Source organism: Notechis scutatus, chromosome 6 (assembly GCF_049901735.1).
Source record: "Notechis scutatus isolate UNSWTSFEM ecotype Mainland chromosome 6, rNotScu1.2, whole genome shotgun sequence".
In the NCBI taxonomy this organism is placed as follows: Eukaryota; Metazoa; Chordata; class Lepidosauria; order Squamata; family Elapidae; genus Notechis; species Notechis scutatus.
Genome location: NC_142014.1, coordinates 44,044,175 through 44,060,457, shown reverse-complemented (window position 1 = coordinate 44,060,457; position 16,283 = coordinate 44,044,175). Strand labels below are relative to the sequence as shown.

General features: G+C 34.9%; 1 protein-coding gene across 6 annotated transcripts in view; it reads left to right on the top strand.

Annotated features, from left to right (window-relative positions):
• CEP290 (centrosomal protein 290) overlaps positions 1–16,283 on the top strand; it is a 72,380-nt gene that overhangs the window by 54,669 nt on the left and 1,428 nt on the right. For all 6 annotated transcript variants that reach the window (XM_087968051.1, XM_087968046.1, XM_087968050.1 and 3 more), the window contains 9 exons: positions 71–205; positions 4,676–4,762; positions 6,229–6,393; positions 6,844–6,966; positions 7,418–7,590; positions 8,513–8,657; positions 15,466–15,539; positions 15,632–15,729; positions 16,117–16,205. In XM_087968051.1, the coding sequence (XP_087824177.1) occupies positions 71–205; positions 4,676–4,762; positions 6,229–6,393; positions 6,844–6,966; positions 7,418–7,590; positions 8,513–8,657; positions 15,466–15,539; positions 15,632–15,729; positions 16,117–16,205 (1,089 nt within the window). The remainder of the gene's footprint in view (positions 1–70; positions 206–4,675; positions 4,763–6,228; positions 6,394–6,843; positions 6,967–7,417; positions 7,591–8,512; positions 8,658–15,465; positions 15,540–15,631; positions 15,730–16,116; positions 16,206–16,283) is intronic.

Here is a 16,283-nt window from a genome sequence, read left to right as displayed (position 1 = left end):
GCTATTTGTAAAATATCTTAAAATGCCAACTATTAAGCTTTTAAACATTTACTATCTTATTCTTCTGAAGACCTCAGGGATAGGATCAGATGATCAACATCAGAAAGAACAAGAGCTTCAAAAGGAGAATCTAATATTGTCATCTGAAAATATGGAGTTACGATTCCAGTTAGAACAAGCCAATAAGGACTTGCCAAGATTAAAGGTATATTTTTATTTTATGAATCTGATGGTCTGCAGAAAATTAATGTTTCATATTTTTAAAAATGAATTTGTAACAACTGCTTACATATATCAGTGGATCAATTTCTCTCTCTCTCTCTCTCTCTCTCTCTATCTATCTATATATATATATGTATGTATGTATGTATGTATGTATGTATATACATATGTATATGTATATGTATATATGTCTAGGTGTGTCCAGGTCTTTTCCCGTGTAAGATTAAGAGTATCTTGGCGATGTTTTGGCAAGCTCCCACTCGCCATCCTCAGGCTGGTGCTTTCGGCTTCGTGCCAGTGCAAGCAGTGTGATCGGAGCTGCCGTCTCTCTATAAATACTGGTGGTGGGGGCTAGTGTGCTGGGCTGGTTGGCTGCGCTGCTGCCTCTTGATTGGTTGATGGAGTTGTTGTTGGTCTAATGGTTTGTGTGATGGCCTTGTGAGTTTTGTTGTGGAGATATCCTGAATCTTGTGCTGTAATCTCCTGGGTCGTTTGTTTTGTAGTGATCTTTTTTCCATTAGCCTCTCGTGTTTTAACAAATGACCCAGGAGATTACAATTGGACCCAGGATACCACAACAAAAGAACTCGCAAGCCCATCACACAACCCATTACCCAAGCCGTTAAAACACGAGAGGCTCATGAAAAAAAGATCACTACAAAACAAACAACCTCGCCGAAACGTCGCCAAGATGCTCTTAATCTTACACGGGAAATTGTTATTGGAAATAAATTATTTTACAATCAAATAGTTTTATAAGCTATGATGTTGTAGATTATACAATAGCCTTTGTTTCAAAGAAATTCATATGTGCATCTCATTAAAATTTCTCTTGATCAGGCAATACATTTTAACATCAAATATTCATACAATTTTTGTTTAGATTCTGGATTTACATAGCAAAATCTGCTGGGTACATGGTTCTTTTTCTCCCAGTTATAGCATTTGTCTTTATACTATTTTACTGTAATTATAAGAAACTGGTTTAACCACTGATTCCTCCTTTTTCCGAAAGCTTTGGAATATTGAAATATTTCATGATTAGTGAGAACACAATCCTTATGTATTAGTACCCTGAATAACATTGTATTCACAATCTTCTTTAATAATGTAAATTGTCTGATTCAAAAGTTAACAGTTTTTTGTTACAGAGTGACCCAGTGTTGGTTTGGCATTATGAATGTAAATAATTACATAGCTAAATACATACTGTAAATCATTAGAATTAGTAGTAGTAAGTATGTATTTAGTAGATAACTGGAAAGAAGTTCCTTGTGAATATATAACCCTTTGCATGTATTCTGATACCTTTTTTTTTTTTGAAACAATTTTTTTTAATTTTAAAGACAAACAAACCATCATTAACCATTGAGTACATAAAACCTCTTTCCATTATAAATTTTTACAAGTCGAATAAAACATTGTTTTATACAACGTAATTCTATTTTACCCCATTTCCATATGGACATATAAATATCTTTTAACAAATTTCTCATTATTTCTCTTTACTCTTATTCAATTTCATTATTATTATTATTTTTTCTATATTTATCCATTTTATAGTCATCATCTTCATTTCTCTCTGACTTGTTTACCATTATTCTCATCCAACATTCCTCCAAGGTTTTATTAATTCTCAAACAAACATAAACACACAAAACACAAAAACGTAAAACTTCTTTTTAGAAAGTGGCTTGGCCCCAGAATACCTCTCTTTGTATGGACTTCAATTAAATTCATGCTCATCTTATATACCATTACCTATCTTATTTACCATTCTATATCTTCTATATAGCTTCTCCCCGCTTTTCACTCTTCTTAATTCTATTTTATTTATTTCATTTTAATTTAAATCATTATACTTGTATCTTTTGTCCATTCTTTCCAAATTATCCATTTATCTCATTCCCTATAGTAAAAAAAAAAAGAGTTTCTCCTGGAATCACTAATCAAAGTATGATGCCTTTCTATCGTCCCCCTAAATTAACATTTAAAATAACGCCTAATACCCAATCTGATTCTGCTTAGTACATTTTACCTACTAACTTTTTAAAAAGAAGAAAAAATAATAAATCCAAAATGATTAAATATATAATTAGATAATAAATCTAAATATTAAATCTTGTAACATTCCAATTATCTATTTCAAAAACAAATGCTACAATAATAAGTTTATAATAACATCAACACAATAGTCAATTAAACTCTTTAATTAAACTCAATATTTTAGACATTCCCTGTAATATTTTGTTAAATTTTAAAGTCTATCATTACTAAACATTTCAATATTTTAATCTTTTATTAATTCTTATAACTTTCTAATTTTCTATTTCTAATACAAATACTACAATACCATCTTATGTACCTTGCAGAATCTTCCTTTTTTTAAAAAAATTATACATTACCCTTTATCCCTAAAAAAAATTCCTTTTTTCCCATCTTGTTTCATACCTTTGTGGCTTTTTTCCCCCTTTTCCCTTCCTTTCTTATCCCACCTGGCCTTTTTACCCCCCCCCCTCTCCTAACCTCCGCCTTTTTAGCTTCCCCTCTCTGTTGTATTCCTTTTTTCTTTTGCTTTCTAACATTGTATTGATTTTGCATCTTATTTTTCTCTTTCTTGGGTGTTTTTTTAAGTCTTAAGTCCTTCCTTTTCCTTCCTCTTTTTCTCCTTTCTTTCTTAATTAAACTTTTGGATTCATTAAAGATGGCATCTTCTTCTTCTTCTTCTTCTGCTTCCTCCATCTGTTGTTGTGTTTGCTGACAAATAGCAAGCGCCATTTCTAAAAAATGAAAGGCTTCTTTCACAGCGTCCTTGCCTTCTTTCTTTATTTTTCCATATTCCTTTCTAAGTTCATCGACAGGTAAAGCCATTATAAACCTTTTTTTTCCCCCTCTTCTTCTTTTTCTTAAAACAACCAAGATGTTTCAAAAGTTAAAACAGTTCCCCAAGGTCCCAGAGTCATCAATCAGTCCAAACAAAACACAAAGTTCTCACTTTCTCTTCCTGGGGTAATATCAATAAAAAGAAGAAAAAAAAGCCCAATCTGTATTTTAAAGCCTTGTTGCAATTAATTTCTAGTCTCAAAATCTTCAAGGCATCTCCTCCAACAAAATCTTGATGTTTTTTTTTTTTTGTCCTCTCCCTTCCCACTTATAACAAGGAGCCAAATTTTTACCTTCTATAAAAAGACAGGTTTCTCAATGTCCATTTGTTGATTCCGTAGGGAAGGAGAGTAAACTTTCCCTTTCAGCACCTCAAATTCGCCGCTTGAAGATCTCCTCTGGAAATAAAGTATCGTTCAAAAAGTCATGTTTTTCAGGATGATAGGTGTATCTTAAAGTCCTGGGTCAGCCAAAAAAAAATTTCTCTTCAAAACTTTCTCTCTCTTCCTCCTGCTCAGTCTTACCCAGCTGCCGGCTTCTTTGTAGCGGCCATTACAGACCGCCGCTCCACCGCCTTGAGAGAAGGGGGTTTTGCCGGCTGGGGAGGGGGTCTGCGACACCCCCAAACCCCTCTCCGGATCCCCCCTATCTTCGGCTGCCTCTACGGGGCAGCCTTAGCCTCCAGACCCGTCGGGATCGGAGGCACCAAGACGGCTAGTGCAACAGGGATCGCACAGGATTGCGAATCCCTGCCGCCGCCGCAGCCTGGTAAACCGGAAGTTCCTGTATTCTGATACCTTTGTAATAGGATTGTCTTGCCCCTGTCGGAATCTGACTCAGAGGAGGAAGCCGAACAGCTAACAGGGAGTGGGAGTGTGGTTCTGTTGGCTGTGGAAGAAACTGGGGAAGGGCAAAGTAAGGCTGGGCAGAGCAGGGGAAAGGTAGAACAAAGGAGAGGGAATTCAGAGGAAGACCCAGGCCCACCCCCTCTTCATCCTACGGCATGCAGGGAGGAACGGAGAAGAGAGCAACATGGGTTGCGTGGCTTACGGGAGAGGAAAGGGCCCTGATTCCCTTCATTAGCTGCAGCTGGGAACACAGTGTATAAAAAAAGGCAAGCTGTGCACAGCAAGCTGTTGGGAGCAAACGTAAATTTATCTTATATCATCGTGGCTTATCTGTGTTCTTGCCGTCTTCCCAACTGTGTGAGTTTTGCTGTATTTTCAAGTCTGAAATTCCTTCTCCTGCCCTGTCAAGCTAATTACTTCAGTTTGGTTTGTTTGGATTTTAAGTTACAGTTTGTGTGTACCTTGTTTTGTGTACCTGGGAAAGTTTTTCTCCAGTTGAAGGTAACTTGGACACTGGGGGCAAAGTTGGAGATAATAAAGGGCCTCTTATTGCTTATTTGACTGTGTTGCCTTTGTGCCACACCCCAGGTCATCACAAAGATGAATATTGCAGAGAAGCCTAACTTCTTTTTGTATATTTTGAATTTTCCATTTTACTGTACATATTTATTTTTAGAAGAAGTATTCTGTTGAATGAGATTATCACTTTATTTTTTCAATAGAATCAAGTAGCCGATTTAAAAGAAATGTGTGAGATCCTGAAGCGAGAAAAGGGAGAAGCTGAGTGGAAATTAGGCAATGTCAGAGGGGTAAGATTATATGATAGAATTTGTAAAAAGAGTACAGGAATGAATCCTATAAATACTACGAACTTGTATTAACTGCATTAAAATATAGAAGACCTTTGACTTTCAGCAATGAAGAGTTTCTTATCCCAAGGTTAGAAAGATATGATTTGTTTTGCCTGTAATAGTAGAGGATAAGATTTACTAAAAATTGAGACAAAATTTAAATAGTAATAAAAATAATGTATCAATTACTATATCAGTTATATTTGTTTGTTACAAAATATATTTTTTACAATTTTGTCTTAGTACATAAGAACTGTATCATCAAAAAATCCCAGAAGATTCAATTCACACCAAATATACCACTATTCATTTAGCTAAATGTAACAGTCAAGAACAACAAACTCCTTGGATTCTATGTACAGTAGTAGATCACTATCTCGTAGCAAGCAGAGTTGGTGTTGTAGCAATAGCACTTAGACTTATAAAATGCTTTACATTGCTTTATAACCCTCTCTAAGCAGTTTTCAGAGTCAGCATATTGCCCCCAACAATCTAGATCCTCATTTTATCGACTTTGGAAGGATAGAAAGTTGAGTCAACCTTGAGCCAATGAGAATCAAACTGCTGGCAGTCAGCAGAATTAGCCTGCTATACTGCATTGTACCCACTGCACCACCATGGCTCTTAGTAGCTAGTACCATTCAGGTTTTTAGAGGGAATAAGCCTGTAAGATTCAAGCAAGTTTTCATTATTACAGTATAGTTAGATGAGTCCACAAAGCATACAAAGTGAGTTATGGAACATAGAATCTGGTTATAATAGAGCAGTTATTTGTAACCCTTAGCTTCTGTTTGTTCAAGCAGATAGCATTTAATACATTTTTCCCATAGTTGCATTTAACCGTAAATTTTAATAAGAACACAGAGTTTTTAACTATATTAGAAATATGTGGGAATGAAGCAAAATCTGCACATTCAATTTTCTCTGATGATTAGTGGGGACAATTAATATAGGAGTAGGTGTAAATGACTTCTCATAAGTTATGCTTTATATATTTTTTGTCACAATATGAAGCCAAAATAGGTTTGCTTTCATCTGTGTATTTCACTGCAAAAGAATTTATTCACATGATGCTACAAGTGCTTTACATCCTGCAATATTACAAAGAACAAAATAGATAAAAATGCTGCTAAGTAATTGGTTTGCATTTTTTATTATGCCTCATATTTGTATTATGTGACTATAGAGTGATAGAACCATGTATTTGAAACACTATGTAATATTGAACTAAATATCTATAACAAGCAGATATCACAAATAAGAAAATTAATATAGTTAGGAAATATTTTATTGGAGACCTTTTATAGAAGGAAAATAGTATTTCTAGATTAATAGATATGATATAACAACATAGATATCAGCCTTACATATAAGTCTCTGAATGTATGTGTATGTATATATTAATCTCTTATTTCTTCATGTAGGCTGGAAGAAGTGGGAAAACAATTCCGGAATTAGAGAAAACAATTGGCTTGATGAAAAAAGTTGTAGAGAGAGTCCAGAGAGAAAATGAAGAGCTAAAAAGGGCCCCTGGAGTAGTGTCTAATGAAAAAGTTGCCAGACTTGAACAAGAAAATGAGGACTTAAAGGTAAATTGTATACTATTTTAAAGTCTTTTTTGTTTTAATATTTAATCTGGAAAATATACAGTGATTTATGAAGGTAGATCTCATTACTCCTGAGCTTACAAAGGTCCCTCAAGACCTGGTTGAGGTCCTTGAGATCCCAGAACTCATGAGGTAGCTGTCTTACTAATATCCTTTCATCTATTATTCTCTTTTCTTGTTTTAGTTTTACTTTTAGAACTTCTGATTATAAATTATATAAGTTTGGATTATCCTAATTGTTCTAGAAGTGGGAAATACAATATACATGAAAAAATATTATTTTTAAAAAAACTATATTTTAAGTGAATACAATACGACTAGAAATTGGTAAGAGCGTTACCATATACAAATAGATACTATGCTTTTTCAGATTTTAATAATAACAATTTGTGACATAATATTCCTTTTTACATTTATTTATAAAATACTAAGTCTGAAATGGAAAAACTGAAACTTCACTTTGGAAGTGAACTAAGTGCACGATATGAACTGAAAACCAAAGGCACAGAAAAAATCATTGCTGAAAATGACAGAATACGTAAAGAGCTGAAAAAGGTAACTATATAACGTTGTATAAACATTGTATGACAAATTTTCAATATAGCTTGATTCTATCGGGTTGGGGGACAACATTGGTTTGCATTTTTGAGAAGTTCCTTTATTTTAAAAAAATTGCAATAGATTATTAATCTATATTATTTATTATATATATTATTTATAATACTTAAAATTATTTCAAGTATTATAAATTAGCAGGGCTCAGTCTTTCTCATTTTGAAAACAGAACCCTTAATCTTGATATAGCAGCATATCATGGCTTCAGATCCTGATTAGTAAGGATTAGAAAATTAGAATAATGAAACTAAACCATTCTTTCAGATTTAATGGAAAATTTGTTGGCACATGCATCAATGATAAGAAAGGAACTTGCAGGCATAGTGTTCATTCCAAACTTAATTTGGAAACATGTTTCAATTTGATTAATATATATATATATTGTCAATAGGAAGTAGAAAATGCAGAAAAACTGCGAATGGCAAAGAATAACCTTGAAATAATAAATGAGAAACTGAATGTGGAATTGGAAGAGACAACAAAGAAATTAAATTTAGCAGAAAGCAGAATCCCAAAACTTGAAGACGCTGACACCAAGAACTGGAAATCCATAGTTATAACAAGGTACAGGTTGTCTGTTAACAGCCATTCATTCAACAACCTAAATTACGACAGCATTAAATGAATGGTACTTAAATCCTTGGAGTTTCAGTTTTTACAGCACATCTGTGGTCATGTGGATGTGATCTGGGCACTTAACAACCAGCTCATACAATAGTTGCAGCATCCCACACTCACATGTTTACCATTTCTGACATTCTCTGCTGGCTTCCTACAAGTAGAGTCGTAGGGAAGCTGACATGGAAGATTCTGCTGCTGTTTTTTCTCCTCAGGAAGCTGGAAGGAAGTCACAAGATCCTTGCTGAATGGCCCGTGATTTTCAACGGCAATGGGGATTATCAGGATTGCTATTGCTGAATGACATGGTCCTATGATGTCTTGCTTTATGATCACATAATTTAGCAATAGAAATTCTCATCCCAATTATCATTATAATGTAAGGGCTCTAGAACTAAATAATGGAAAATAAATATATATCCATTTCCCATTTAATATTTCAAAAACTGTTAATTTATTTTTCAAGTTTATTGGCACTTTTGAATAAGTTTCAAAATTTGGAAATCATTAATGAAAAATGTATCAATTAATAGCAGATTTTTGCATCTTTGGAATACATACTTCTAGGGCATGTGACAAGATCCTTTTTATTATTTTGTTTATTTTAAAAGTTGATTTGGGAAGCTATATAAAATGTTCTTCACAATAATCATGTTGCACTGTGAATCTGTGTTATTTATTGTAGATGTTCATTATGAACAATTAAGTATGTATTGTGTATCATGTACGGTATGTCTTTAAAAAATTGTAAACCAATTACAATTTTTAAAATGCATCATATACAATTTTATTTTCTTAAATAATATAATTTTCTTTTGATGAGATTAGTTGGAATCAGTACTGTCCATTTTTATTTTTTTACTTTCAGGATGTTTGAAAATAAACTCAAAGAAATGGAGTCTGAAATTGCCAGAAAAAATCAAACTATTAGTGATCTTAAAAAGAAATTACAAAAGCCAACAGAGAGCGGAGATAAAAATGAAAACTGTATTGAAGACTATCTTAAAGAACAAGTAAGAATTTATTTTTATTTATTTGGTGCCTTCAGGTCAGCTGCCTGGCAAGTCTCTGCAGTTTTCTTGGCACATTTTTTTCAGGAGTGGTTTGCCCAGTCACCCAGCTAATTTTCTGGCTGAGGTAGGAGCAGAACTCATACCTTAACTACTGTGCCAAACTGAAGTAAAACTTAGCATGGATATAGTGGGAAAATTTGGCATTTATATTTTACTGGTAAGATATTTTTTTTTTTTTTGGAAAAATACTTTATTAGTTTTACCTTTAAAAGAACAACACAACTACAAATTATGTACAACAAAAGGAAAAATAGGCCTTGGCATAGACCAAGAGGAGAGAGAGGAAAGCCTAAGAGAGGGGAAAGGGAAGAGTAAGGGAGGGGAAGAATAGAGTAGGAAAACAGTAAAAATAAAACCATATTTTGTGACTGTCTGTAAGATCCTTTCTTCTTCAAAAGTATCATCGGCGGTGCTTTTCTTTATCTCTGCTTGAGGCCCTCGGCCATTATTTTCCTAGAAATGATCTATCTTTGGTTTAGCCAATTATACAAAGGATTCCAATTGTTGTAATATGATGAGGATTCTTTTTTTTTTAGTGCTTGGGTTAGTTTGTCCATTTCGGTAGCATTGTAAAATTTTCTGAATAACCATATGTTCAGAGGGAATGGAAGATAATTTCCAGCACTGGGCAAATGCCAGTCTGGCTGCGGTTAAGATATGAATTACAATATACTTCGATTTTTGGGTATTTGTTTATCGAAAATTCCTAGAAGGAAGGACTCTGGTTTGTACTCTATTTGTTCCTTGGTTATTTCCTCTAGCCAGCGCCTAATTTTTGCCAGTACTTCTGGGTTTCCTTGCACGACCACCACAAATGGAAGAAGGTACCTTCTATGCTTTGACATTTCCAACAATTGGGGCTCGTGTTGGGGTGCATCTTCGCCAATCTCGAAGGGCAGGTGCCATCTATAAAACATTTATATATGCGTTTTCTTTATAAGCTGCTGATTTCGTGATCTTAATGTTCCTGTTCCAGATCCTTTCCCATTCTGCTAGCGTAATGCTCCGTCCCACGTTTCTGCTCCACGCAATCATATTTCCTTTAACAATTTCTTGTTCTAATTCAGTTTCTAATAAATGTTTGTAAAATTTAGATATATTTTTTTGCTCGGTCCTAATAGAATTTTGTCTAAAGTCTGTAATTTATTGTAGATTCCAAATTCCTTAATATCTTGTTTATATCTACTATGAATTTGAAGGTACACCCACTGATCAATTTTAAATCCTCGCTCTTGTAATTCTTGTCGGGTTTTCAATTTTCCTTGTGGGTCTAATAAATTTTCGTACTTAATCATTTTAGTTATATCCAAATTATTAGGTGTGTACTATAGCTTCCATTGGAGATAGCCAAATCGGGTATTTTTAGATAAAGTTTTTTACGTACTTTTTTCCAATTGGTTAATAGAGAGTCCCTGATAAGATGCCTATGGAAATATGATTGCCTGGGTTTCCCAGTTTCCCACAGAAAGGCATGCCATCCTTTCTGCATATCATGGCCTTCTAATATTAGTGTTCTTTTGTTAGTTAAATTCACCCATTCCTTTATCCATAGTAGGGTGGCTGCCTTGTAATATACTTCCCAGTTTGGCAGGCCTAACCCTCCTCTGCTTTTCAAATCTTGTAGGGCTTTTACATTAATCCTAGCTTTTTTTCCCCTGCCAAATAAATTTCAGTGTTATCTTGTTTAATTCCGTAAAAAATTTTTATTTAATTTGATTGGAATTGTCTGGAATAGATATAGAAATTTTGGCAGAATATTCATCTTAATCAGAGCAATCCTGCCCAATAAGGAAAGTTGTAATGTACTCCAGGAATCTAAATCTTTCTTGGATTGTTGGAGAAGTTTGTCATAGTTGTTTTCTTTTAATGATTTGCTTTGTGGAGTAAGCCAAATTCCTAAGTATTTAATTTTTTTTTTGTCACCTGTATTCCCATTATTGTCTCTAGTTCTTTATTCTGGTCTCCTGTTAAATTTTTAGACATTAATTTCGTTTTACCCCTATTAATTTTAAATCCTGCGACTTCTCCAAATCGTTCTAGTTCTTCTAATAAGTTATGTCCTTTTTCTATAGGCTCCTCCAGAAAAAAACCAAATCATCAGCGAAGGCTTGTACTTTGTACTCTTCTGATTTAATCCTCAGTCCTCTAATTCTCGAATTTTGCCTAATATACGTCAAAAGAGATTCTAGGCGAATATGAAAAGCAGAGGAGAGAGAGGGCAACCCTGTCTGACCCCTTTTTCTATTTTTATCGGGTCAGTTTGTTCCCCATTTATTAGAATATTTGCCTGTTGGGTATGGTAAATTGTAGTGACGACGTTTTCGAATCTAGTGCCAAGGTTCATATTGTATATTTTTGAATTAAAAATGCCAATTTAAATTGTCGAATGCTTTTTCAGCGTCCAAAAACATAAAAGCAAATTGTTTTTCGGATGGGCTTCGTAGTATTCTGAAATGTCTATCACTGTTCTTAGATTATTCTTAATTTGTCGAAATGGGAGAAATCCATTTTGATCTTCATGGATATGTGTGTTTAGAACCTGTTTTAGTCTATTAGCTATTATAGAAGAGAATAGTTTGTAATCTGCTTTCAGAGGCGAGATTGGTCTATAATTATTAATAAGTCTATGGTCTAGGTCCTCCTTCGGGATCAGCGAAATTAAGGCTCCCCTCCACGAGTCCGGCATCTTGGCTACTAGGAGTACCTCATTGAATACTTCCAGCATCAGTGGTCCAATTTGTTCTATAATTGTTTTGTAAAGTTCTACAGGTATCCCATCCGGTCCTGGCGCTTTATTGTTACTTTGCTTCTCTATTGCTGACTTCAGTTCGGACCATGTTATATTTTTGTTTAATAATTCTATCTCTTCCTCTCCAATTGCTTTTCATTTGCTTCCTCTAGATATTTCATTATTTTGTCCTCACAAACGTCTTCCTTTTGTATAATTTCCTGAAGTATTTAAAAGTGATCTCTTTTTCTTCTCTATCTCCTCTTGCAAATTGCCCCTCTCGTCCATTAATTGGTGTATCAATCTTTTTTCTTTCATTTTCTTAAGTTTGTGGGCTAACCATCTCCCTGGCTTGTTTGCGTGCTCAAAATAAATTTGTTTAGTCATTTTCAGACTACTCTCTAATTTTTCTTGTTCCAATAAATTTAGATTGTGTTTAGTTGTTATTAACTGATTCTGTATTCTTTGATTTTTGGGGTTCTTTTGTAGTTGGGTTTCTAAATCCTTAATTTCTTGTTGTAAGTTACTTTGTTGGGCATACTTTCTTTTATTTCTCATAGCATTGTAAGAGATAGTTGTTCCTCTTATAAATGCCTTCATTGTGTCCCATATATTTTGTTTTGAAGTTAGATCATTATTATTTTCTTTTAAGAAGAAGTTCAGTTCTTCTTTCAATTTATTAGTGTATTCTTCTTCTTTTATTAAGTGAGTGTTAAGAGTCCATCTTCTTTTTGGTTTTCTTCTACCTCTCCAGGTTATTTGAATTGGGTTGTGATCAGCCCAGTCGTTTGGTAAAATTTCGCTATCTTTGATTTCATTAATTAATTCACCATTTATCCAAGCCATATCTATTCTTGTCCAAATTTTGTGTGGGTTAGAGTAAAAGGTAAACTGTTCTTTTTTTGGGTTTAGTTTTCTCCAAATATCTACCAGATTCAGTTCGTACATCATATCCTTACATGGCTTGAAAATTCTCTTTTTCCTTTTTATTCTTACTCATGTTACTATGATCCTTCCGGTAGTCAGCAATAGAGTTAAAATCGCCAATCAGAAAAATATTGCCATTTCCGAAATCTATTATTTTTGGTGAAGATGTTTGAAAAATTTACCTTGATCATCATTTGGGGCATAGATTACTACCAGTAAAAATGTAATGCCATTAATTGAAGTTTGTACCACCAGGGTTCTTCCTTCAGGATCCGCCCAGATTAACTCCGCTTTTAAATCATCTCTCACATATATTGCAATACCTTTCTTTTTGTGCTCATCTGCTGGTGCTGTGAATAATTTTCCCAGTTTCGGACAATCTAGAAATTTCTCCTCACTTTTCCTAATGTGTGTTTCTTGTATGCAAACTATATCAACGTTTTGTTTTATTAGTTTATTTAGAATCCTCTTCCTTTTAGCTCTTGAATTTAGGCCGTTTATGTTGATGGAAAGGATTTTACTTCCTTCCTCCATTTACTTAAGTCTGCCTCGCTTTTTGTCTCGTAATTATACGGCTCTCTTCTTGTAGGAGATATGGGGATGTTTCTACTCTTTCTTGTTGTAAGTTGTCTTTTCCTTGAGTTTGGACGGGTCTTTCTTCCTTGTTCCTATGGCGGTTCTGATCTTCCTGCATGTTCCCTTGGGTTTCCTCCTTAGTGTGTTGATCCTCCGTGGTTGTTAGTTGTTCTAGAAAGTCTTGTGCTTGTTCTATTGAATCTATTTTAATTTTCCTTCCCTTCCACCATATTAGCATCCCTTCTGGAATTTGCCATTTAAATGAAATTTCTTTTTATTTAAGTGGTTAGCTAAAAATTTATATTCTTGCCTTAAGGCCCTCACTTTTCTCGGAATCTGCTTGAGAACTATGATCTCTTTGCCCATATATAATACTCTCTCATCTCTGGCCATTCTAAGTATTAGGTCTCTCACGCATCTTCTTGAAAAGCGGATATGGATCTCCCTTGGGCACTTGTGACACCTTGCGTAACTGGTATTCACCCTATAGACTTCGTAATTCTTTGAGTAAGTCATCTTTTTCTTTTCCAACTAGATCAGCCAACAAACCTGCCATTAATTGCGCTAGTTCTTCATTTTTGGATTCCTCCACGTTTTGGAACCTTAGGTATGCCGCTGCTCTGTCCATCTCAAGTTGGACCAAGGAATCTTCCATTTCTCTATTAATACTTTTAAAGCCTTCTTCAGTCCTTTCTAGGTTCCTCTCTGCTCGTTCTGTCCTCCTCTCTATTTCTTTTATTTTTATTTCAGTTCTTTCCATAGCCAATTGCATTGTCCCCACCTTATCTTCGACTTTTTGTATATCTGCTCTCATCTCCTCTTTTAATTTCCCCATTTCTTCCTTCAGTTCGCTAATATCGGCTCTGGTCTCATTGTGATTCCTAATCATAATCTCCTGCATTCTAGACATTGACTCTTGCAGGGATAATAGTGTCGCTTGCAGATTGGCATTAGTGACGGTCGGTTGTTTTTCTCCTGTCAAGGTCTCTTCTATAGTTTTTCTGCGTTGTTGGGGAGGCAGTTGCCAAAGTTGTCGTCAAGGTCTGGGTGTTCTTCCTTCCCGTTTTCAGGGCTGTGGTTGTTGTGGAAGTCATCTCTGATAAGATTTGTTTTTGCAATTGGATAATGTTAAGAATATTTTCCCAAATCACCATTCGATATAATAGCCCTTTAAATGTGATTGCAAGTCTATTTACTAAGCTTACACACCAAGTTATTTTAGATCTCTTTCCTCGACCCAATTTGTCGCTTAGGCATTTATATTTTACTGGTAAGATATTTTAATGCAAAGATGTTTTTTTTTCCAAGAGGCAACTGGATTTTCTGATTTTTCTTTGAAGACATTTTGCTTCTCATCCAAGAAGTTTCTTCAGCTCTGACTTGGATGAGAAGCAAAACGTCTTCAAAGAAAAACCAGAAAGTCCAGAGGGGGGAAAAAGGCACCTTTGGGACAACCATGACCTGGATAATTGACAATCTCCATAGATATGTTTTAATGCAGTTTCTTCCTTTGTAAGTGCATTGTTTTTTCTGTTCTGATTGGTGTCTAGAGAGCAGGTTATTTACCATTCCACTCCTGGTTCTCTGATTACTGGGGAAAAACTTTCTAGAATGGGCATCTATGATCAGGAGATTAAAGCTTTATAAATCTTTTTAGAATCCTATCCTTTTAATTGTTCCTGATTGGCATGGACTATTTTATTGTATATTGCTTTTACTCTCTTAATATTGTTTTATATGGAGTTCGGATCAGGCACACGTACAAGTTACAGAGGACATCTGAAACCTCATCCCTTCACAATACAGTGAAACCTTGAGTTGCAAAACACTCCTGTTCGCGATCAAATTGGGTTCTGATCAAAAAAATCTACACAATTTTCGAATCGGGTCACGATTCAAAAATCAGGTGGTGGACAAACTCGGCCATGGCAGATTCCCTTGCTGTGACGATTTTCCCTTCCGTGCATGTGCAGTCTGTCCACGCATGCGCAGTTGGCTGTGCTTCCAGTCACGACCAAATCAGGTTGAAACCATAGTCCTAAAATGGATTGTGGTCGTGACCCAAGGTTCCACTGTAACTCATTTGCTTTACTTTGCAAAACAATTGTCACTGAGTTCTTTTATATATTTTTAAAATCAGTTTGATGAGATTAAAAGTAAGGATCTGTATCCCATAAGAGGACAAGGTCCTCTTCTGCAGTAAGCTTTTCTTTTTACCAATTTACAAGTTAAAGAATGGCAGAAAAGAGAAATGACACATTTCTTCTGCAAAAGATACCTTGTAGCTTATTTATCTTATTTTACTTTTGTAAGCTGAAAGTGGCACACATGAAAATTGTTTTGACTTGGCGTGTTAAATTGGCAGAATATCAAAATCATCTTGTAAATTCCATTATACATGTAGATTTTAGATGGGTTTTCCTCCACTTCAATCCAATACATGAATCACTGCACTGAAGTCTAGTCCATACTTTGAAGATCCTAATATTAAAATTAAACTTTTATTTTCATGCAAAGGCTGAAGTCCTCAAAAGTGTTCCTGAGGGTACCAAAACAGAGCAAGAATATGTCAGAGAAAATCAACTTCTCCGGTAAAGCACACAAAATGTTTCCTTTGTTAAACAGAACAAAAACATTAGCAAAAGCTTCATCAACTTCTGCTCTTTATTTTGTTTTCTTATAGATTAACTAATCATGATTTGGAAAAGGAAAAAGGAGAACAAATTTACCTGATGGAATCTTCTCAAAATCAAAGAAAACTTAGAGATGACCTTGCAGCTGGTAATATATAAAATACTGTATTTTTTGCACTATAAGAAACACTTTTCTCCCCCTCAAAAGTGGGTGGAAATGACTGTGCGTCTTATGGAGTGAATATTGCATCACAAACTGGGCGGCGGCGGGGAGGGGGTTCAGCAGAGGCAACAGGCAGCAACGGCAAACAGCCTGTCACCACGCCACCTGTCAGTGCCACCGCCTATCGGTGGTTGGATCAGCCTCCCGGAATACCGCCTGGAATAACTTATGTTATCAATTACATAAGTAGTATAGAATATTATACCCTTGAATAAAAAAAGCTAATGCCATACAGCTGTTCTCAAACATACTTCTCAGATATATGAAAATGTATTCATTTGTATGTATATCTGTAAACTTCTATTTGAATAGAGAAAACTGGAAACTACAAACTAGTGGCAGAAGTAACAGACCTCAAGACACAGCTTAAATCTTCAGATTTGGAACAGCAGCGACTTCATGTTAGTACAGTAATTTTTCAATTCGTTGGTCATTTGCAAAATATCCATTCGGTCTATAGCAGTGGTGTCACTGGATTT